The 23,748-nt window shown below is 33.6% G+C and overlaps 1 protein-coding gene and 2 non-coding genes across 4 annotated transcripts in view; 2 read left to right on the top strand and 1 right to left on the bottom strand.

The window, feature by feature from the left end:
- The window catches only part of NAA15 (N-alpha-acetyltransferase 15, NatA auxiliary subunit), a 73,571-nt gene that overhangs the window by 30,324 nt on the left and 19,499 nt on the right, over window positions 1-23,748 (top strand). For both annotated transcript variants that reach the window (XM_045516423.2, XM_010954618.3), the window contains exons 4-14: window positions 1,272-1,429; window positions 1,775-1,909; window positions 3,133-3,286; window positions 6,925-7,044; window positions 8,427-8,522; window positions 8,678-8,784; window positions 10,730-10,802; window positions 13,590-13,759; window positions 14,936-15,088; window positions 15,636-15,764; window positions 17,087-17,300. In XM_045516423.2, coding sequence (XP_045372379.1) covers window positions 1,272-1,429; window positions 1,775-1,909; window positions 3,133-3,286; window positions 6,925-7,044; window positions 8,427-8,522; window positions 8,678-8,784; window positions 10,730-10,802; window positions 13,590-13,759; window positions 14,936-15,088; window positions 15,636-15,764; window positions 17,087-17,300 — 1,509 coding nt within the window. The remainder of the gene's footprint in view (window positions 1-1,271; window positions 1,430-1,774; window positions 1,910-3,132; window positions 3,287-6,924; window positions 7,045-8,426; window positions 8,523-8,677; window positions 8,785-10,729; window positions 10,803-13,589; window positions 13,760-14,935; window positions 15,089-15,635; window positions 15,765-17,086; window positions 17,301-23,748) is intronic.
- On the top strand, window positions 19,193-19,322 carry LOC123616733 (small nucleolar RNA SNORA19). Its single transcript, XR_006724754.1, has one exon. It is a non-coding gene; the product is annotated as a small nucleolar RNA SNORA19 (small nucleolar RNA).
- Window positions 22,798-22,927, bottom strand: LOC123616734 (small nucleolar RNA SNORA18). The gene has a single exon (XR_006724755.1). It is a non-coding gene; the product is annotated as a small nucleolar RNA SNORA18 (small nucleolar RNA).

Below are 23,748 nucleotides of genomic sequence, written 5' to 3'. Positions count from 1 at the left end.
GGGAAGATAAATGATGGGGGCCAGATTAGGAAGGGTAGTATGTCTCAGGCTTTTTAAAACCATGTTCTAACCAACTGAGGAGATTTCATTAAGCTTTAATTTGTCTCTTGCATTATGAAAACATTATTTTTTGAATACAGTTCATAATATTAAATATGTAGTTTCACTTATACATGCCACCCTAGACATTCTGTATTTACTAACTCTGTTGAGGATTCCTGGTGTAAAAGTTGTTAGATTGAAAAGTTTGAACCTAATCTGAGGGAGAAACATTGCAAATTTCTGGAAAGGGCTGTAGACGTTTTTTCTTTTGATTATGTGTGTTTTAGGATGGTTACTCTTGCAGGTGAGAATAAAAGCAGAGAGACTGAAGGCAGGAGGATGGGTTACTGTTAAAGTAATCAAGATGTAAAGTGAAAATGACCTAATTGTATTAGGGGAGTGGGATTGTTTACATATTTCCTCCCTTTGTAGCATATTTTACAACCCGCTATAATTTTACTTACTTATCTGTGTCCCTTACTAGACTTTAAGTTCTTTGAATGCAGGAGACTATCCATTTTGGTCACCTGCACCCTAATTATTAAGAAATTTTAATAATTAGGATTTAATTTATTTAAGATTTTTTTTAAATGGAGGTACTGAGGTCAGTATTGAACCCAAGACCTTATCCTTGCTGAGTGTGCTCTTATCACTGAGCTATACCCACCCCCGATAATTATTATTTAAATGAGTGAATATTTTTATTTTTTATGTGGTTGAGTTTGATTTTTAGGAACTTTATACTGCACTGAGGGTCTGTCCTAAGGACCTTGTTAGCTGAAGAAAAGAAAACACACAGGATTTAAAATAATTACATATCATGGATACCCATGTCCTCCCTCTTTTTCCTTTTAAAGATAAAGATAATTCTTAATATTTATCGAGTATTTGTTTTGTGCCAGTGAGCAGTTTATGTATGTTATTCCATTTTGTCACCAAACTGCTATGCTTTGATGTATAGACTTTCTATTTATATTTTATATTTGAAGAAACCTAATAGGACAGCATTCACTTGTTTAAGGTCACAAAACTAACAAGACAGGCTAGGCCTGTTTTCTCTGGCTTGAAAAGCTGTGCTCTTTGCACTGTATTAAACTGCCTTCTATCTTCATATTCTCTTTTTAAGCTTGTAATTTTATAAATAGCTATAGTTTTCTGAGTTTCCTGGGGAATATTATTGGGATACTATTTCTTGACTTATAGGTTGTATCCTTAACTAAATCCTTTAGGTTGGCATGTTTATGGGCTTCTCCAGAGGTCAGACAAGAAATATGATGAAGCCATTAAGTGTTACAGAAATGCTCTAAAATGGGATAAAGACAATCTTCAAATCTTAAGGGACCTTTCTTTACTACAGATTCAAATGAGAGATCTTGAGGGTTACAGGGTAAGTAAAATTGAGAATTTTTTTATTCTAGGGAGAAAATATTGTGAAAATATTTAAAACTTTTTGTGAGTACTTTCTGATAACAAAATTTTCCATTTTTTAAAAGAATTTAGTTGAGTCTTGCCTCCTTCCCCCAGTAGTGATTGGGGAATCATATTTTTAAATGAATTATTTTACTATGAGAAAGAGTTGGATTACTGCATAGGATTGAGTTAATTCAGAAAAAAATGTATATATATTTATGTGTGTATGCATATGTGTATATATGTTAAATTAGCCTGATCTCTTTAAGGAGCATTTATTTAGACTGTAAACCTAAGAAAAAGGTTTTTTTTTCCCTTTAAGGAAACGAGGTATCAATTACTTCAACTTCGACCTGCACAGAGAGCATCATGGATTGGTTATGCTATTGCTTACCATTTATTAGAAGATTATGAAATGGCAGCAAAGATTTTAGAAGAATTTAGGAAAACACAACAGGTAACAGCCAGAAGTCAGACCTGGTAGACTAGGTCTGATTCTTGGTATAACTGAAAGAAAAAGTATACATTGCTAACTTTTTATTTTGAAATAGTTTCAAACTTACAGAAGAGTTGCAAGAATAGTACAAAGAACTCCATGTAGAAGTTCACTCACATTAACTAATTGTTAATATTTGATACATTTACTTTATGATCTCTATATCTAACTTATCCATTTAAATTTTTTCCAAAGATGTTTCAGAATAATTGTAGACACCATGCTCTTTAACTTCTGAATGCTTCAGTGTGATATTTCCTAAGAATAACTCTACAGTAGTCAACTTTATAGATAGTGCTATATAGATTATCAAAAAATTAGGAAATTTAACTTTGATAGACTGTTACTATTTAATCCACAGCCCATATTCAAAATTTACTAATTGTCCTGTTTATATCCTTTCTAGGATTTTCTTTTCACTTTCGGGATTCAGTTTAGAATCATGCCTTTCATTTAGTTATCACTTCTCTTCATCTTTTAAACTGAAAGTTTCAAAGACTTTCTTTGTATTTCATGACATTGATATTTTTGAGGAGTCATGGCAGTACTTTTGTAGAATGTCCATCAGTTTGGATTTGTTTGATGTTTCCTCATTATTAGATATTGTTAAGCATTTTTGGCAGGAAACTGCAGAGGTGGTGTTGAACCCTTCTCATTCCACCACATTAAGAGCCACATGGTGTTTTTTTCATTTGATTACTTGCTTAAGGTGGTGTCTGCCAGGTTTCTACACAATAAACTTGTTATATTTTCCCTTTGTATTTAATAAACAATTTGAGACTTAAGTAGGCTGTTCCTCACCAAACTTTTCATCACTAGTTTTAGCCTTCTATTATGATTCTTGCCTGAAACAAGTGTTCCTATGATAGTTGCTAAATGGTGATTTTGTCTTATTCCTTTCAGATTTATTATTTGACAGTCTACTCTTAAGAGCCTTCCTTTCTCCCCTGTTTGTTTATTATATGTAAGAGCTTATGGATTCTTACTTTATTCAGTGGATTGTAAGTTAATATTGTCATTATTTACTTAGTTGCTCCCTAGACAGGTATTTAGGAATTGTTTAAAAATGAGTTTTATCAATCATATATTATCCTTTGACTTCTTGTATGTGTTCAAGCATGTAAACAATTTTCTAATATGAAAACAAAATTCTTACTGTTAGTATTCCTTATATCCATATATAGACATCCCCCGATAAAGTGGATTATGAATATAGTGAACTCCTTTTATATCAGAATCAAGTTCTTCGGGAAGCAGGTCTCTATAGAGAAGCTCTGGAACATCTTTGTACCTATGAAAAGCAGATTTGTGATAAACTTGCTGTAGAAGAAACCAAAGGTATCTTTTTTTTTTTTAAAGAATGTCATTTATTCTGTTATTTAATTATGACAAAGAGCAAGACTGAAAAATCTAGTTGCTGCTGATAGTTGTATATTTTACAACTGTTTTATTTTAAGAAATAAAAATCTATTTCTTACTCATGTACTTCAAATAATTTGTAATATGGGAAAATATACATTTAACAATGGTTATTGTTGATATGGGAAAAATAATTGTGAACAATAAATTGTGTAATGAAGTGACTCAGTAAAATATTTTTTCTTTAAAGTATCTTTGATCTGAAAATATTACAGGGTTTGACTAGAACATAGGAGGCAGTTGCTCAATTCTATAAGACAGGATTAAGGTCTTAAAACTGCTTATTAGCAAAACTGAATGTGTATACCAAATTTCTTTATTGCCAATAATATATATTGATAAATCAGTCTTCACTAACGTGCATATGGCGCACTCCTAGGGTTCTTTATAGTTTATCTGAGTGCTTTCTGATACATAGAAAGAACATGAATTGAAACCAGAGATCGGGGCTTATTTGTGTGATTGTGATAGGATAGCACATCCTGAAATAAAGATCTCTAGTACTGCCGTTTATTAGAGGACTGAGAAAAAGGAGTCTTCATAGTTTTAAAAGTTGAGGAACTGATTATGGAAAATGAAAGAAAAATAACAAGTAATTGAAAATCTAAGTACTTTCTAAAGAGAAAGGAAAATACTATATGATATCATTTATATGTAGAATCTTAAAAAAAAGACAAACTTATTTACAAAATAGAAACAGACTCACAGACATAGAAAACAAACTTATGGTTGCTGGGGTAGGGGATGGGGTGGGAAGGGATAAATTGGGAGATCGAGATTTGCAGATACTAACTAATATATATAAAATAGATAAACAATAAGTTCACTCAGTATCTTGTAGTAACTTATGGTGAAAAAGAATGTGAAAATGAATTTTTAAAAAAGTGCTTTCCAAGAATTGCCTTCTGAGATGTTGCTTTGCCTCTGTTAGACCAGGCAACTGGAGTTTGCTGGTTTCATATTTCTTTGTCTCCCCTTGAAGTTGAATACTGGAAAAACATGGTATCTGTGTACATAGTGGATATAGCCTTTTCTTGCCAGGTGAACTTTTCAGCAGAGGATAATGCTACTAGCAAGAAAAAATGGAAGTTTAAGGCACTTGGATCTCATTTGTGAAGTATAGATCCATAATCCTCTTTCATTTGAGTTGATCATCCCATAGCGGTCTATTCGTTCTAAAGGAATAGATTTCTGACTTAATGGAAAGATCACAAGATTGAAAAACCTAGTTTGAGTTCTAGCATTGACTATTTACCAGCTATATGATGAAGGGCAAGACCTGGGCCTCAGTTTTTTTATGGAAATATGTGACATTGTTCAAAATACTCAAGTTCATTGTTTTATTTTATTCTTTTAATAACTTTATTAGTGAGGAAGAATGACAAATCAAGCTGATGACTCAGAACTGACCCATAGATTTTAGCAATTTGAAAGTCACTGGTGACCTTAACAGAAGGACTTTCTGAACATTTGGAAGGAAGGTAGTAAAACCCAAACAGGTCAAGTAGATTTAAATAAGTAGAAGAATTGGTAATGGCATGCATAAATGACTCATACGAGTAATTTTGCTGCGTAGAAAGCACATACAAGGTGGTGGTGAGTGGAATGGTTACAGGATCAAAAGAAGGTTTTTTACAGCATGTGCTTATGCTCACTTGATAATGATCTAGTAGGGACAGAATATTCAGTACAGTGGAGAGGATGTGATCTAGAGGATAAGTTGAAGGGTTAGTCTTAGATAACAACATGAATAGTTCATCCACAGTAGTGAGAGATGGTAGAGTATATGGGCAAGTAGGTATGTAGACCTAGTGAGTATTTGAGAGCTCTCTTCTAGTTGATTCAGTGAAATAGGAAACAGCCATCTGTTCATTCTACAAAATATGTATTGAATACCTACAGTGAGTCAGGTATTGGGGACAGGGTATGTAAAGAGAATAAAAGTGAACTAAGATAGTAGAATCATCAATTGTTGGACATTCCAGTAATAAAGACCATTGATTGGTGGATGGTCAGGATAATTTAGGAACTTCTGGAGTAGGTGAGTGGACATAGTTAGGCAGATAGTTTCATTGTTAATTCCTGTACCACCAGTTCCTTCTGCAAGGGAAAGGTGGATGGAGATTAAGGGAAGGAAAAATGGATGAATGTTACATAGGGGAGAAAAGTTACAGAATAGTTTTTATGTTTTTAGTGAACTAGGCTTTTGGTTAATGTAGAGCAGGCTGTCAACTTTGGTACTGTTGACATTTTAGGATGGAGATGTTGGAGGTGGAAGTCTCTTACATGTTACATAATGTTTAGCAGCATTGGTAGCTTCTACCTATCAGATACCACCTCATTCCACTTACTGTGACACCGAAAATGTCTCCAGATTTTGCTAAATGTCACCTAGATGGCAAAAATGCCCCTGGTTGAGAACCACTCAGGGTATAGACATTAAGAATATGCGCTCATTTAGGCATATTGCTTGGGTTCAAATCCCAACTCTAACAATTAACTATTTGAAAGATCCTTGACAAGTTTAAGTTCTCTGCTTTAAAATGACGAAAGTAATAGTAACCTGTCTGATAGAGCTTTGAGAATTGAATTAATTAATGCATGTGAAACATTTAAAAGTCACTGGCACCCTCAGTAGGTGTTCATTTTTATTATTTGATGAGATAAAAGGGTGCAAGAGTGAAGTCCTCATTTGAAAATAGTATCTTTGGTGAATGGGAGGCCATTAAGGAAAGGATTCCTGACCAGTGCTTGAAGCTTGGGTGAGTTTGGAGCTCATCTGTTTCTAGTGAAACCAATTCCTCAGTCCATTCATTTGTGAAAAGGTAACGATCAGGCAAATAATTGGGATGATACAGGCCTCAAAATTGATTAGCAAGGGGGCCTAGGTTTTGAGACTGATTTTGATATTTGGGGCTGCTAATGTCACTTAGGGATGGGATTGGTCATGCAGTCCAGACAAGATAAGCAGTGAGTCTACAGGTTGCTGAAAGGCCTGAAGAAAAGGGAATGTTTTTTTCTAAGGTTGAAGGGGAGGATTAGTGAGACAAGAAGAAAATCAAGACCGTTAAGCTTAAAGCAAGGTGCCTGTTTGGTAGTTGGAAAAGAGAGAAAACCAGTAGCTGGAAGAGAGAATGTGGCCATGATTATGGACTGCTAGAGCAGAATCATTGTATAATTGATTAAGGGATCATAAGGTTAGGATATTGGATTGGGTCATTAATTTGGATGTTGAAATTGTCCATACATTGCTAGAAATAATTGAGTAGTAGATGATGACTCTGTTCAGTGCATTTGAGAAAGTAGCGTAGAGTTAGACAAGTACTTGAATAAATAGAGGACATGAGGAGGATGGCATTTCTAAATAAGAACTTTAAAAAGGAGAGACAATAGAATTACGTGGTCAGTAGTTTTGTTGAAGGGAACTGAGAACTCAGGAGGATGCAGAATCTACCTACTTCCCAATATTTGAAGAGATTTTAAGAGAAAGTTTGAGGAAAACTTAAAGTTACAATCAGAAGTTACTTGGTTAATAGAATTTTTCTTTTTTCAATCAGGGGAACTTCTGTTGCAATTATGTCGTTTGGAAGATGCAGCTGATGTTTATAGAGGATTACAAGAGAGGAATCCTGAAAACTGGGCCTATTACAAAGGCTTAGAAAAGGCACTCAAGCCAGGTAGCACTGACTAAAACTTCCTTTCTAATCTTTAATTGCTTCTTTTGTTAATACATATTTTGTTAATTCATTGAAAAGTGTAACTAGAAAAATAACGGTTAAGAATTGGTATGGCGGGGAGGGTGTAGCTCAGTGGTAGAGGTCCTGGGTTCAGTCCCCAGTAACTCCATCAAATAAATAAATAAATAAACCTAATGACTGTGCCCCACCCCAGCCCCCAAAGAAAAAGAAAAGAATTGGTTCAAAATCTGAATACAAATGTACATTTGCAAACTTCCATTTAATATGGCAGACTGGGCATTTTCTGAAACCTGTCTTCTACAAACTCATAGAAATAGTTGGGAAAATAATTTTAGAAGCAACTTTTAAAAATTCTTAAAGGTATGGCAGCATCAAACACATGAAAGGGAAATTTTCACTGACAGAAATAGAGATGTCTCCCTAAAGGAAAGAAGCAAGCATAACTTCTGTGGTAACCGGTGACTATAGCAGAGTGGCCTGCCAGAACGTAGCCAAGCCGAAACAGCAGCGTCGTTTCCTTTGTGGGAAGATGGATTCAAATAAACTTGGGTGCGGAGACTCTCTTCTCCCCAACCATTGTCTTCCAAGAATGGGCCCGCTTGTGAGGACAAGTCCAGAAACATATCATCTACAAAAGGGCAGGGTCCTCAGCTAGGAAGATCTGATTTGAAGCAGTGTTTCCTCCAAGACTGATAGCGAGCTATTCCTAGTATATTGATAAATGCAGGGGAAACCTCATAACAAAGAATATCATACTCCATAGGAACACCAACACAGGCACGGTGATCAGTGCCAGCAAGCCCAAGAGTAGAGGTGATAGAGGACTCTACAATGAAGAGAGGGAATGAAATGTGAATAGTTACGAGAAAGTACCAATTAGGAATCTGGGAAATGAAAAACTTACTTATTGATGTGACATAAGATCTTAATAGATTAAATAGAAGAGAGGCCACAGCTGAGGAAAAATTAGTGAAGTGGAAGATCGATAGAAGAAGGAAAGCTCTCAACTGAGACTTAAAGAAAATATAAAAGAAATATGGAGAAACGGAGGTGGAGCATAGATCCAGAAGCTCCAGAATAAATCAAAGGAGAGAGTTAGAGAAGCAGAGGCTGAAGAGAATAGTGGAGAAGTCCTATTTGGAAACACAAGTAATCCTTTCTCAGAACTAAAGTAAAGGAGTCCTCAGATTTTGAAAGGCTACGTGAACCAGAACAGAGTAAAGAAAATTATGTCTGTTGTATGATTACAGGTATTTAAAATACGAAAATATTTGAAGGAAATATTCTAAAATGATTGTTGATATATTTAGGTGGTTGGATTATAAATAATCTTCCCATGTTCATATTATTTTGGTCTGCAGCTAATATGTTAGAACGACTAAAAATTTATGAGGAGGCCTGGACTAAATATCCCAGGGGATTGGTGCCAAGAAGACTGCCATTAAATTTTTTATCTGGTAAGTGAAAGTAACTACAAAGGAATGAAAATGATGTTATGATATAGTTTCTTTCCTTGGTTTTAAATACATGAGTATGCATATTAAAATTTTAATGTATGCATTATTAGAGTTGTCTGGGTAAATGTAAATCAACAGGATTTTTTTCTTCCAAGGTGAGAAGTTTAAAGAATGTTTGGATAAGTTCCTAAGGATGAACTTCAGCAAGGGTTGTCCACCAGTCTTCAATACTTTGAGATCTTTATACAAAGATAAGGAAAAGGTAAAGCAAAATACGATGGTTTTGTTTTGTTTTTGACTATCATTTTCTTGCTCACTATTTGGAATAATTGGTTCTTGGTTACCTATGCACTTAGTACATACACACTTTGTGAATGGTAGCAGTTCTTCCTAGCTTGCAGTTTAAATCGTTCTGTGCCTTTTATTTGCTTTTCATCCTCTTCTCTCTTTAGCTAAGTAACTTACTGCTTATTTGTCTCTTTTGTTCCTGGTGTATACTTTTTAACGAGTCAGTATAGGTATGAAAAGTTGGTAAGGTAGTGATTTCTAAAGTATTTTGTCTAGTCCCTGCTGATGGTGAAAGCCAGAAATCGTTTTTGGTGGTTTGTCTTTTTGCACTAGGTTTTAGCTTAGTAATCTTTCTCCTTTATTTGGTAGAAAAAAACTCTTTTGTAAGAGTTTATTTGCTACCTCAGTAAGTCAGCTTACTCTTTAAGTTATGTATTATAATATTCAAAATACTTGTTAAATGGTGTTTTGATTTAATTTAGATTATTTTGTTCACAAGTACAGTGGTAGCAAGAAATGTTGGTTGGATTAAAAAAGAAACCTCAGTTACAGTGAAGAATCAGAAAGATGGGACAGATTAAACATGCTAAAGATTTAACCTAAAGCACATAAAGTGTACTTTTTTGCCAGTCTTTTGTTGAGAGGCCCAAGGTATGGGCTTTACTGATGACTATTTCACCTTTTTTTTCTTGCTTAAATCACATTGATAAAATGTGGTGTGTTACTTCTAGTTTTGGTAGAGTGAGAACTTGATCATTGTGAAGGAGTCTTGATTTTAGAATCACATGTGTTATTGTGACTTTCCCCTTTATGGTTGTCTTATTTAAACCTAAATTGTTAAAAAATATCTAATTTAGTTTTGAATCTTCCCACAGTATTCAACTTATAGAAACAGTTCTTTCTCTTTGTTCTCATTTCTTAAGTTTACATAATTAATTAAATTCTGCAATGATGATAATGAATGCAACTAATTCAAACAGGTTTGGGAAAACAAAACTCTTAGTAAGCATGTAGCTCAACTTGTGGGAGCAGAAGAACATGGGCGCACCAGAATAACCTGGCTGTGACCATTCAGTCCCCAGAGTTTTCTGATGTAATGGAGAGAGCTGGTGTTAATCTGTTGAGTCAGTTAAGTTGAGGTCACTTAAGAGAGCTTCTATAGTAACAAATTCATTATAGATGGATTAAGCAAAGAAGGGAATTAATAAATTAAAAGTATTCACAGATCTCTTACAAAGCCAGGAGCAAGTAGTATAGTCATGAGTCAGGAGAAACCAGAACCTGGACAGCCACTTAATCTCCTGGATCTCAGAAACCCACCCACTGTTGCATGTTTCAGTTTTACTAGTGCATTCCCCTGGATTATGAAATAGAGAGTTGATGCTATCATCTATTTGTAGAATTTCTTTTCAGTATTTGATAATTCTTGATTCCTAAAGTGCAAATGCATTTAATTCTTGATTCTGGAAGTGCAGATGTTAACTGTGGGTGTTGTTTATATGAATTGAGATAAGAATGAACCAAGATAGAAATCATCCCTAACATTACCTCTCTTTGTCCAGCCTTTTCCTGGTTTCTAGTTCTGCTTGATGCTTTATTTTATAGCAGGGAAAGAGTTGCCAGTAATTTTTTGCTAGAAAATTATGTCTGAAAACATACCTTCAAAAATGTATGGTTTACTTCCTTTTAAATTTTTATCCATAGATTAAGAAATTTATAGAAGGGTGTGTATATGTGTGTGTGTGTGTGAGAGAGAGAGAAAGACAGTGTGATGGAATGTTTATTTAGCCCTGTAATAGTAAATAACACGTTTTGAACAAGCATAGTATCTATCTATCTATCTATCTATCTATCTATCTATCTATCTATCTATCTATCTGTATTTTTAATTAAACTGTGCTTGTGTGTTTGTACTCTAGGTGGCAATCATAGAAGAATTAGTAGTAGGTTATGAAACCTCTCTAAAAAGCTGCCGATTATTTAACCCCAATGGTAAGTGCTCAAGTTTTATGCTTTAAAAACACCTTGGAAGTCTAAATATATGAAATTCTTAATCAGAAGATCAATGGTGTTCATTATTTAGGCAGTAAGCTTAGTATTTAAACTTTTTTTCCTTTTAAGAGGAATATGCATTCATCTGCACATTGTGTGAAAATACTTGGTAAAAAGGTAAAACAGTAGCTTATTGAAGAAAATTTTATATAAAATTTAAAGCATCTTCAAAACTAAATTAATAATATAATGACCTTCCATTAACCCATCACTCAACTTCAGTAATTTTTAACTCATGGCCAAACTTACTTCACCTATATTCTTACCTGCTTCCCTCTGTTCCTGTGTTATTCTGAAGCAAATCCCAAACATCGCATTGTTTCATCCATGAAAGTTTAATATTCTAAAGGTCATAACCATAATGTTATCACCATAACTGAACATTAATATGTTCTTAATATCGAAGAAAAAAAGTCCATACTTAGATTTCCAAGTATCTTAGAAACGTCACTTTTTCTCTTTGTTTTTGAAGTTTATTTGAATGAAGATCCAGATGAAATCTATACTTGAATTTGGTTGATACATCTCTTAACTCTTTTTTTTTTTTTTTATAAATCTATAGGTTTTCCCGCTATCTTATCTTCTTCCTGCAGTTTATTTACTAAAGAAATCAGATTATTTTTCTTGAGTTTTTTCTACAGTCTAGATTTTGCTGAATAACCCCCACATGGTGTTGCTTCACATGTTATTTCTCTGTCCTGAATTTGTTATAAATTGGTAGTTGGATGTAGATCTGTGCTGTTTAGTATGGTAGCCATTAGCCACAAATAGCTGTTAAAATTTTTTAAATTAAATAAAAAGATCAGTTCCTCATTTGCAGTAGCTACATTTCAAGTGCTGCTCAATAGCTTTGTACATCTAATGCCTACCATATTGGACAAGGCAGATCCAGAACATTTCATCAATTGTGGAGACTCTTAATGGACAGGTCTGACTATAGGCTTGATGAGATTTGATTTTTTTGTTTGTTTGTTTTAAAGACAAAGAGGGATGAGCAAGATTATATCATGGGTGTATTCTTTGATAAGACAGGAAGTGTTTGTTTCATATCTTAGGAACTGTTAAGAGTTACAAACTAGTAGACAGGAGGGAAAGCTCAAGTGGTAGAGTGCATGCTTAGTGTGCAAGAGGTCTTGGGTTCAATCCCCAGTACCTCCTCTAAAAATAAATAAATAAACCTAATTACCCCCCCAAGAAAGAATTATAGACCAGTAGTATTCTGTCATTCATTTTTTTTATTATCTTAAAAGATATATTTACTATCTGTTTATCTAGTATTTCAGTTTGTATAGGAAAAGCAAAATAAATGTGGCTTTTTCTCCCCTACCTCCTACTTTTTTGTTGTTTTTTACCAGCTTTTAAAGTAATGAACTGGTTTAGCAGCGTCCTTCAAAGATGATCAATACAAGTTTTAAAAGTATTACTGTGAATTCATGGATTTAAACATATTTAATATTTTAAATCACTGCAATTTTAAATGGTTTCAGCCTTCACATACCAGGGTAGTAGTTGATAGCTTCCTAGTAGTTTGGTATGACAAAATATTCCAGTTCACCTTGTATACTGCCCATAGCAGACCTGTAATCAGTTGTTTTTCCCAAGGAGCCCTGGTTTGTACAGTGGGAAAGCCCAGTATGGGACCTGGGGTGCTTATTGCTATTGAGTTGATCACTGTTTTTAGGTCTCAGATGAATTTTAATAGTTCTTTTTAGAAGGCGTTACCATGGTTTCATTGGTTAATCATCATGATGTTCCTTTGATTATCAGCATTTTCCTACATATTTTACAAATGTGGAAGAGGTTCAATGACATGCCCAAGAATATGCAGCACTTTAGTTGCAGATCTATCAGATCGGGAGTTGGTGAGTTCCACTCCTATTGTTTGTCCACTGAGCCATCCTACTTCTACTAGGATAAAAATAAGCAATCTGTTGCTTTCTTTGAAAGCAAATAACAGTTCTTAGATTTTAGAAATTTATATTACAAAAGCATTTTTAATGTGTGGGTTGTATATTTAACTTACACATTTTTTTATGAGTATATAAAAATCTAAATTATGAACTAAAATACAGAATAAGCGTTTTTACTTACCTAATTTTTTGTTATCTTTTTATTTAACCTAAATTATGCATTGTTGCATATTCAGCATAATATTAAGACATAGTAAGAATATTAAAATATATTAAGAATCTTATAATCATCAAAATTCAAAATAACCACATCAGATATATTTATGCATAGTACATTAGCTAGAAACCCAATTAAGCAGTCAAGCCTTTCTTTTTTCTTTTTCTTTTTCTTTTCTTTAACCTCACATTGATGGAAATTTTCTCTTTATTCTTATTTTTTCCCTTTATACGTAACATTGTGATCAGTATACTCTCATGTTCTAGTACAGCTTGTCCACCCCCTGCCCCACCCAGTTTTCTTTTTAGGTAATTTGTTAGAGCTTTGATCTCATTTATCTGCCCTGTTTATTCTATGACATTCTTACTATGCAAGGCATTGTGGTAGGAGTTATAATGATACAGAGTAGAAAGTGTGGGCCCTTCCAAAGAGCTTATAAATTTAAAGGTAGTTTCATAACTAGATGCATAAATAACGTGGTTTGAACTACTTTCCTTATTAATAAAAATAGAGCCATTTTGAGGTGGATACTCTCTTAATACATATAGTGACTAATCTTGGTTTCTTTCCTCTCCTACTCTTCTCCCCCACTTTTTAAAGATGATGGAAAAGAGGAACCACCTACCACATTACTTTGGGTCCAGTACTACTTGGCACAACATTATGACAAAATTGGTCAGCCATCTATTGCTTTGGAGTACATAAATACCGCTATTGAAAGTACACCCACGTTGATAGAGCTCTTTCTTGTGAAAGCTAAAATCTATAAGGTAAAAACTTTCCCCCCTTTTCCTTACAAGGTAATGAGACATAAATTTGTTTAAAATGTTCTAGATTCAAGCTGCTGTAAGAAAAATGACATATTTTATACCTCACAAAATATGGAATAACAAATATAGTATATTTCTCACTCTGATTACTTTTAGACATGTTCTGGTCATGCTGATTAGCTCATTCATCTATAGCTATATATATGCGAACACATACATGCATAAATACAGATGGTTATTCATATCTATGGTTATTCATACTGTATATTCTCATACATTCACAGATACACACATATCTGGTTATTTTCTTGGTTTTAAGTACCAAGCGTATAGATAAAAGTAATTATATTTGCTGTGAAATGTTTGTTTCTATTAACATTTCAGTGTGATCCTATGTCAGTATCTGGTAATCTTAATAAAATGAAACTGAAGATTCTACTGTGAATTCTGCATACTGTTTCTGTTGCCTTTTCAACTCCTGGGTCCTGCTTGAAAATCTAGTCATATGTTCTAACATCATCTTAAAATAAAATTAGCTCTTTTCTGTCTTAATACAAATACAGTTTAGTAATAAAAGCTCTCAGGGAAGAGATTGTAAACCAATAATTTATTTACCAAAAATATTGAAATTAAGTAATGTTTTAAAAGCACTTTTTAAAAGCCAGGTAATTCTTATTAGTTTTGTGGCTTTGCCAAATCGACCAGATAGATGAATTAGAATGAAGATCATTGTGAAATGTCCGCTAGTGGTCCTAATCATAATGTTTCCATGGTTCCTTTAGAGTAGAAATTTGGCCATCCTTTTCCCATTGAATTATGTTGTTCTGACTTAAAGATTTTGATTGTTATTTATTCTTTGATTCAGCCATGACTTTTGAGTATTCACTATATGCCAGGCAGTGTTGTATGTGTAGTCAGTAAGATTACAATAGTAGACAAAATTTTCAAAACAAGTCTTTACTATCAGAGAGCTTATATTCTACATGATACAAAGGTATCAGAACTTAATATTGCAATAGAATGTATGCATCCACATTGATTATGATTGTAAGAAATTGAAGATTACCTTTTCTTCCATTTGTGTTTTAGTGATTTATGAACAAGAAACTAGCTACCTGCATAGTAAAATCTGTGTACTGACTGATTTATTGTGCTTTTGTGCCCTGTTAATGTTAGCATGCTGGGAATATTAAAGAAGCTGCGAGGTGGATGGATGAGGCCCAGGCCTTGGACACAGCAGATAGGTTTATCAACTCCAAGTGTGCAAAATACATGCTAAAAGCCAACCTAATAAAAGAGGCTGAAGAAATGTGCTCGAAGTTTACAAGGGTTTGTACAGCTACTTTTCTTACTTATGAATAAATAGCTCATATTTATACTTTGTTTATTTTGCAAAGTTTACTTCTAATATTTTTTAATATCAAAATAGTCAGGATTTTAATTAAATTGCCTTATCAAATAAACCTGAAATCAGTATTAATATAAAACATCATTTTCTTTTTATATGGTTATACATTGGGTTTTTTAAGTTTGATTTATATTGATATACGTTTAGTTGACCGTTTTAGGGGTAAAGGGAACTACTGTTAATTATCTGTTATGGCTAGTGTGCTATTTCTTATGTTACTCTCTAACACCAATTATGTAGACCTTTTTTGATTAATCATTTACAAGGGTACTTTAACATTGTTTTAGAAATACAATTCTAATTTCTTTCACATATTAACTCTTCCCTCTTACTCTGAGAATGGTTTAAAAAAATAGAAAACTATTTTGAAAGAATTCAAACCAGTTGACCATCTTTCCTTCTTAAATCCTATGGTGGAATAGTGTATTTGGTAAGAAATTGTCTTGAATGTGTGTGCTTTTCATCTAGGAAGGAACATCAGCAGTTGAAAATTTGAATGAAATGCAATGCATGTGGTTCCAGACAGAATGTGCCCAAGCTTATAAGGCAATGAATAAATTTGGTGAAGCACTTAAGAAATGTCATGAGATTGAAAGAGTAAGTACTCCATACATAAGAATTTCTCATTTCATTCTGTTATATGTTGAAGATTTTGGGAATATTCTGTAATTTTTTTCTTTTCTCCCACTTTATAATGCACAGAAAATGATTTCTAAAAATCGTATTCACATTTTTCAAATTTTATAAAATGGAAATATAGAGTTATATTCAACGACTTCCGTATTGTCTCCTCTTTCTGGCAGAATTCATGTGGAAAACTTAATGGAAAGTTTGTATTTTAGCTGTGTTTTCATTGATTTTTCCATGTTTCTTTCTAATTGTTGCCCCTTCTTCATTAATGCATACAAAGCTTATTAGTTATCCTAGAAACCTGTTTGTTGTGGGGTTGATTGGTGGTGCCATATACCCTTGATATATATTAGATTTGAGCTTTGAAGCTTTTTTACAGTATTTCTGTAATGTATGTAATTCCTCATTTTCTTTTTTTTTTTCCCAAAGATTTTATTTTATTTGGAGGGGTTAGTAATTAGCTCTATTTATTTATTTATTTTTAGATGAAGTACTGGGGATTGAACCCAGGACCTCCTGCATGCTGAGCATGCACTCTACCACTTGAGCTGTACCACCCCCTGTAATTCCTCATTTTCTGAGAAATTTATTCTTTTCCTAGTCCTCTTCACTTTTGGTTCATTTTTGTCACGACTAGTTGTCTTTCATTTTTTGTGTTTTTTATATATAAAAATAATTTGCGTCATTTCTTGCTTTTTCTACCACCAAGTGGTGAACCCCTGAGTTTAGTTGAAATGTGTTAGTTTCTGTTGCTTGATTTACCTGCTAATTGATTACTCTGCCACCTACTAGCATTACATTGCATAGAATTCAGATTTGTATTCTCAAAAAAATTACCAAATACCGCATATTTGTAATCATCTGCAGATTGTTCTAAATATAAAACTGAATGTTAAATGTGTAAATCTACTGTACTGCACCATTATGTATGTTAATAAATTCTGATAGGTTTGTCATGATAGCTTTATTTAAGTATGATGAAGGAAGGAAGGAATAAATAAACACACGCACACACACATACACACATATATCTTAAAGCGTTTTGTTTTCCTTTCATTCAACAAATAATTCAATGCCTGATGTATGCCATATACTGTGCTAGGTGATGGCCAATTTTATTTGTTTATTTGAAATGAAAAATATTTATATTGAATTACTGTAATTTTTAATATTTTCAAATTTTACTAATTTTTTCATGGCTAGTACACAAGTAATTCCAAGGCTTTGATTTTTGTAGTTTTCTTTGCTATTGCTATACTTCAGTATAATAAAAAAGATAATTTTGTTAGCATTTTATAGAAATCACTGATGACCAGTTTGACTTTCATACATACTGTATGAGGAAGATTACCCTTAGATCATATGTGGACTTATTAAAACTAGAAGATGTACTTCGACAGCATCCATTTTACTTCAAGGCAGCAAGAATTGCTATAGAGATCTATTTGAAGCTTCACGACAACCCCCTTACAGATGAGAATAAAGAACATGAAGCTGATACAGGTATAATATTTGAAGATTTCTTATTTTTTTGGTATGATGTATATTTATGTTTTTGTGTAATGTAGATTTTTCCTGAGCTTTTTATTAAGCACCTTGTAGGAAGATGTTATACATGCTTTAGAAAATGGTGATGGCCATTTTATGAATTTCTCTAAGCAACAAAAGAAAAATACTGTTTATGTTACTCTTTAAAACGTTAAGCAAGAATTTAACTAACTGGTCATTAGCTTTTAACGAGTTGAATTTCATGAATTTTACATGTAATATCTAATTTACCCAATACTATAAATTGTTAACTACAATGCTGTGAACTGCTACTTAAAACATGTTTTTTTACTAAGATACAGTTGATTTACAATGTTTTATTAGTTTCAGGTGTAAAGCAGAGTGATTCAGTTATACATATACATATATGTGTGTATGTATATGTAGATGTAGTTTCTTTTTTGGATTATTTTCCATTATAGGTTATTATAAAATATTGAGTATAGTTCTTCATGCTACACAGTAGGTCTTTATTGTTTATTTTATATTTATAGTGTGTATATGTTAATCCCAGATTCCTAATTTATCTGCCCCACCTTCCCCTTTGGTAACCATAGTTTGTTTGCTATGTCTGTGAGTCTTTCTTTTTGTAAATAAGTTCCTTTATTTTTTTTCCCTAAAATTCCACATGTGGAATTTTAATTTAATTTAATCATACAATATTTGTCTTTCTGTGTCTTACTTCACTTATATGATAATCTGAAGGTCCATTCATGCTGCTGCAGATAGCATTTTTTTCATTTTTTTTTTATGGCTGAGTAATGTTTCATTATATATATATATACCACATCTTTTTTATTCATTTATCTGTTGATGGACATTTAGGTTGCTTTCATGTCTTGGCTATTGTGAACAGTACAGCTATGAACATTGGGGTGCACATGTCTTTTTGTTAGTTTTCTCCATATTATGCCCAGGAGTGAGATCACTGGATTGTATGGTAATTCTATTTTTAGTCTTTTAAGGAATCTCCATTGTTTTCCTTAGTAGCTGCACCAGTTTATATTCCCACCAGCAGTGTGGGAGGGTTCCCTTTTCTCCACATCCTCTCCAGCATTTATTATTTGTAGATTTAAAAAATTTAAAAAAAATTTGGGGGGGGATTGTGTTAATTGGTTTGTTTGTTTATTTTAATGGAGGTACTGGGGATTGAACCCAAGACCTTGTGCATGCTAAGCATGTGCTCTATCTTGAGCTGTATCCTCCCTCCTTGGTTGGTTGGGTTTTTGATATTAAGCATTATGAGCTACTTGTGTATTTTGGAAATTAATCCTTTGTTGGTCTCATTGTTTGCAAATATTTTCTCCCATTCCATACATTATCTTTTCATTTTGTTTATGGTTTCCTTTTCTGTGCAAAAGCTTTTAAGTTTAATTAGGTCCCATTTGTTTATTTGTTGCAGTTTATGTCAAAGAGTGTTCTGCCTATATTTTCCTCTGGGAGTTTTAGAGTATCCAATCTTACATTTAGGTCTTTAATCCATTTTGAGTTTATTTTTGTATATGGTGTTAGAGAATGTTCTAATTTCATTCCTTTACATGTGGCTGTCCAGTTAAACTGCTAATTTTATATTAGTGTTTGAACCTTACATTAGTGTTGGCCATCAGTTTTTCTAGTTATTTTTTCCTCTTAATAGTAATTTATAATTAACCTACTAAAAGATAAGTATTGCTTAAACATTAAAACTCAGCTTAGGAACTATTTTCAATATCTTGTAATAACCTATACTGATAAAATATGAAAAAGAATATATATGTATAACTGAATCTTTATGCTGTATAGCAAAAAATAACATTGTAAATCAACTATACTTCAATGAAAAATAAAATAAGATAAAACTCAGCTTAGTGCACATTTCATTGTCTTTTTTTCTTTATGTCAAGAGAAAAGATATTTCTGATGTGCTAAATTAACCTTTGGAGGTAAATTAGCAGCATGACTAATTTAGTCATTGCTGTCAGTCACCTTCAGACAAGGGGGTTGGGGGGAACTCAGCTTAGAATTAAACCAGTAAAATTGCTCAGTGACTTATCGTTTGACCAGTTTTTTACATGCCATTTTTATGGCAAGGTATCAGAATGTGTAGGGAGAAATCTTCCTTATATAATTATTTGGGAAAGGATCTCAGAATAAAAGTGACCCAGGCATGCAGAAAGATAAAAGTTAATTGTTTGTCCACATATTTTGTGACTTATTCGTAGCAAAAATGTTATAGGCTTTGGGGCATGAAAAATATGTCAGATTTTTTTCTTCAGTCCTGAGTTTATTCCTCTTCTGAGGTTATGGTTGGTTATTTTCTGTATCCTTCCTCCTGCTAAAGACCTTTAGATTCTTTTGTTACTTTTTAATTAAATTTTTCTTATTGCCTAAGAACAGTTTAGAAGTTTCTAAGGACACACACTGAAGCCCTTGCACAGATTTTACTTGAATCTCTGTCTACCTATTGTTGCTTCTTCACCTAGAAAGAAAATGCCAGTGAGAATCTACAGTGAGAAGCTGTGATCCCCTGGCTTCTCTTGTTTACCTTCCTGTTATTCCTCCTGTCTTAAACCTCTTCTTCAACTGATTTCTGTATGTTAATCCTGTATCTACCTTGACAAATTGTTTTATTAGCACTAGTAGTTTTTGTGTGGAGCTTTTAGGGTTTTTTATATATAGTATCATGTCATCAGCATATAGTGACAATTTTACCTCTTCTCTTCCAATTTGCATCCCTTTTTATTTCTTTTTCTTGCCTGATTGCTGTGGCTAGGACTTCCAAAACGATGTTGAATATAAGTGGTGAGAGTGGGCATCCTTGTCTTGTTCCAGATTTTAGTGGGGAGGCTTTCAGTTTTTCATCATTGAGTATTATGCTGGCTGTGGGTTTGTCATAAATAGCTTTTATTATGTTGAGATATGTTCCCTCTATACCCATTTTGGTAAGAGTTTTTTTTTTTTTTTTAATCATAAATGGGTATTGAATTTTATCAAATGCTTTTTCTGCATTTGTTGCAATGGCCATGTGATTTTTGTCCTTTCTTTTATTGATGTGGTGTATCACATTGATTTGGCTTCATAGAATGAGTTTGGAAGTATTCCCTTCTTTTCAGTCTTTTGGAAGAGTTTGGGAATGATCAGTATGAGTTCTTCTCTGTATGTGTGTTAGAATTCCCCAGTGAAGCTGTTTGGTCCTAGACTTTTGTTTGTAGGGAGGTTTTTTTTATTGCTGATTCCATCTAATTTCTAGTTATTGGTCTGTTCCATGTGCTTTGTTTCTTCTTGATTCAGTCTTGGTGGGCTGTAGGTTTCCAGAAACTTGTCCATTTCTTCTGAGTTGTCCAGTTTGTTCTCATATAGTTGTTCATAGTGTTCTCTTACAGTTTTTTTATATTTCTATAGTATTGGTTATAATTTCTCCATTTTCCTGTCTTATTTTGTTTATTTGTGCTCTTTCTCTTTTCTTCTTAGTGAGCCTGGCCATTGTCAATTTTGTTCACTCTTTCAAAAAAGCAGTTCTTGGTTTAATTGAGTTTTTTCTTTTTTTTTTTAATCTCTATTTTCTTTATTTCCTCCCTGATCTTTATTATTTCCTTCTTTCTGCTGACTTTAGGTTTGGTTTGCTCTTCTTTTCCTAATTCTTTTAAGTGATAGGTTAGGTTGTTTACTTGAGATTGTTCTTGTTTTTTGAGGAAGGCCTATATCACTATGAACTTCCCTCTTAGGACTGCTTTTGCTGCATCCCATAGATTTTGTGTGATTGTGTTTTCATTGTCATTCGTCTCAAAGTATTTTTTAGTTTCTTCTTTGATTTCATTGTTGACCCATTGGTTTTTTAATAGCATGTTGTTTACTTTTCATGCAGTTGTTTTTTTCTCCTTTGTTTTTCTGTGGTTGGTTTCTAGTTTCACAGCATTGTGGTCAGAAAAGATGCTTGAAATAATTTCTATCCTCTTAAATTTGTTGAGGCTTCCTTTGTGCCCAAGTGTATGATCTATTCTAGAGAATGTTCCATGCACACCTGAAAAGAATATATGTTTTGTTTTTTGGAGAATGTAATGTCCTAAAAATATCAACCAAGTCCAATTGTTCGGTTGTGCCATTTAGTATCTCCGTTGCCTTATTGATTTTCTGTCTGGAAGATCAGTCTAATGATGTTAATGAGGTGTTAACATCTCCTACTATATGTTCCCATCAGTTTCTCCCTTTATGTCTGTTAGTATTTGCTTTATATATTTAGGTGCTCATATATTGGGTGCATATATGTTAAGTGTAATATCCTCATCCCACTTCTTCAGATTATGCAAATAATACACAATTAACTATCACTGTACAGAGTTGAAACAACTCAGAAAAATACCTAGCAAATGTGAAAATCCCTTTTCAGTTTTCTCCTACCCAAAGATTACCTCTTTTCAAAGGGTATCCCTGTGAAATGTTCAATTTTCTAGGTGTACAATGTTTTTTTGAGCAGGGTGGGTAATTAGGTTTACTTATTTGTTTTATTTTTGGAGGTGGTGCTGGGGATTGAACCCAGGACCTTGTGTACACTAAGCATGTGCTCTACCACTTGAGCTATATCGTTCCCCCTATTTTGCCTTCTAATTTGTATGTTAGTTTGGCTGGGTAGAGTTTTCTAGATTCAGATGTTATTTTCTGTGTATACACATATATACATGCATACACATACATATACACCGACCCACACTCTAGCAAAGTAGAATTTTCCTCTGGCTCTGTCCTCCAGGTTCTTGGTTCTACCTTCTGAATCATCCTTTTTTTATCTTGAAAGTTAGCATCTGTTTGCAGCTAAGTAGTTTTAAAATCTGCTTCTCAAATTTTCAGACTCTAAAGGCTCTCATTTTATACTCTCACAGCACCTTTAATGTTCTCTTAACGGAACACCTCATCACTTCTTTCTCATTCTAATTGATAGAAGTGGGTCACTAGGTATAACCTATACTTGAGTAGGGGAGGGGAATCAAAGACTTTTTTTTTTTTGTAAAGAGTTTTTTTTTATTGTGTAACATAATTTAAGTAAATAAATTTTTTAAGAATTTCACACATGTTCTGATTCTTTCCATTGCCCATCAACCCTTAGTTCCTCGAATGTCTGAGTCATATAATCTTCAAGGCAGCCCTTTCAATAATTTTTGGTCAATCAACAGTTGTCAGTCAGCCCATAATTCTTTTAGTTGGGCTTCTTTGATTTCCAGTGGAACATGAGCACACTTTAGAAACAACTCACCTGTAATCTTTGGGATCCAATTTTCTCAAGCAATTTACTACAGGACTATTACATATTTGGGGTCAGGGAAGATTGATCTGCCTGGTTCTGAATTTCAGACACCCTCTAAATATGCATTAAGTTCATTTACTCCTAAGCTTATCACACCCTAGAACAGTACTGATCATTGCCAATACCTAAGATAAAAAAGTCTGACTGTTAGGTTTTTCATAGCTTATTTAGCAGCTCTGTCTTGTAGTTCTTTCCACAGATCTAACATGTAGTTCTGTGAGTAAAGGAAACCACATAGTTACTCTATGAGGCATTTCCAACAATGCAGGTCTCCGGAAAAAGCCCCATCGGGATAGACCTCAACCAAAGACTCATTTTTAACTGCCATGTTCTGCATTCTGGACACAAATAACTTCCATTATTCTTTCATGCAAAATATACCTGCCCCTCCCAAGGCCTCCAAAAGTCTCATCCTATTACAGCATTAGCTCAAAATCCAGAGTGTTTTATAAATGAGGTGCAGGTACTAACGAATTTCTTGAATATGGTTCGTAATATAGCTCTTCAAGTAGAGTTCTTGTTACGAAATCTGTGAACCAAAGAGACAATTTACTTATTCAGTATAAAGTGGTCAGAGTGGAAAAGGGCACCCACTGTAGATGTTCTTTTTCAAAAAAGGGTGGTGAGGAGAGACTGGAGGCACACAGGAGTTACTGGTTCATTTCCATTCTCAAGTCCAGTTGGGTACAGGTTAGCAGTTCTTTGATGAGGACTCGAGACCTAGAAATAATTCTTTATGGCTCTTGGCTCTGTCCTCTGGGTTCTTGGTTCCACTTCTGAATCATCCTTTTTTCTTGAAAGTTAGCATTTGTTTGCTGCTAAGTAGTTTTTTAATCTGCTTCCAAAAATTTGGGGGGTCTAAAGGCTTCTTTTCATTTCCTACTGTCTCTGCTACTTTCATTCCAGGTTTGCTATGTGTCTGCCATTATAATTCTCTTTAGAATTTTATGGCTCTTTTGTGAATCTTATTGAATTCACATGCACAGATATCCTTGTCTACCTTGAGCTTTTGGTGAGAGGACAAATATTTCTAAGTTTCTTAAAAGGTCTTTTGTCTGATTGAGAGGATCTGTGAGTCACACCCTTAAAATTTTTAAGAGAGCTTTTTGTTTGACTAGTCACTGA

Source organism: Camelus bactrianus, chromosome 2 (genome assembly GCF_048773025.1).
Source record: "Camelus bactrianus isolate YW-2024 breed Bactrian camel chromosome 2, ASM4877302v1, whole genome shotgun sequence".
NCBI classification, from domain to species: domain Eukaryota; kingdom Metazoa; phylum Chordata; class Mammalia; order Artiodactyla; family Camelidae; genus Camelus; species Camelus bactrianus.
The sequence above is the reverse complement of the archived record's forward strand: the minus strand, read 5'-3'. Positions and strand labels throughout refer to the sequence as shown.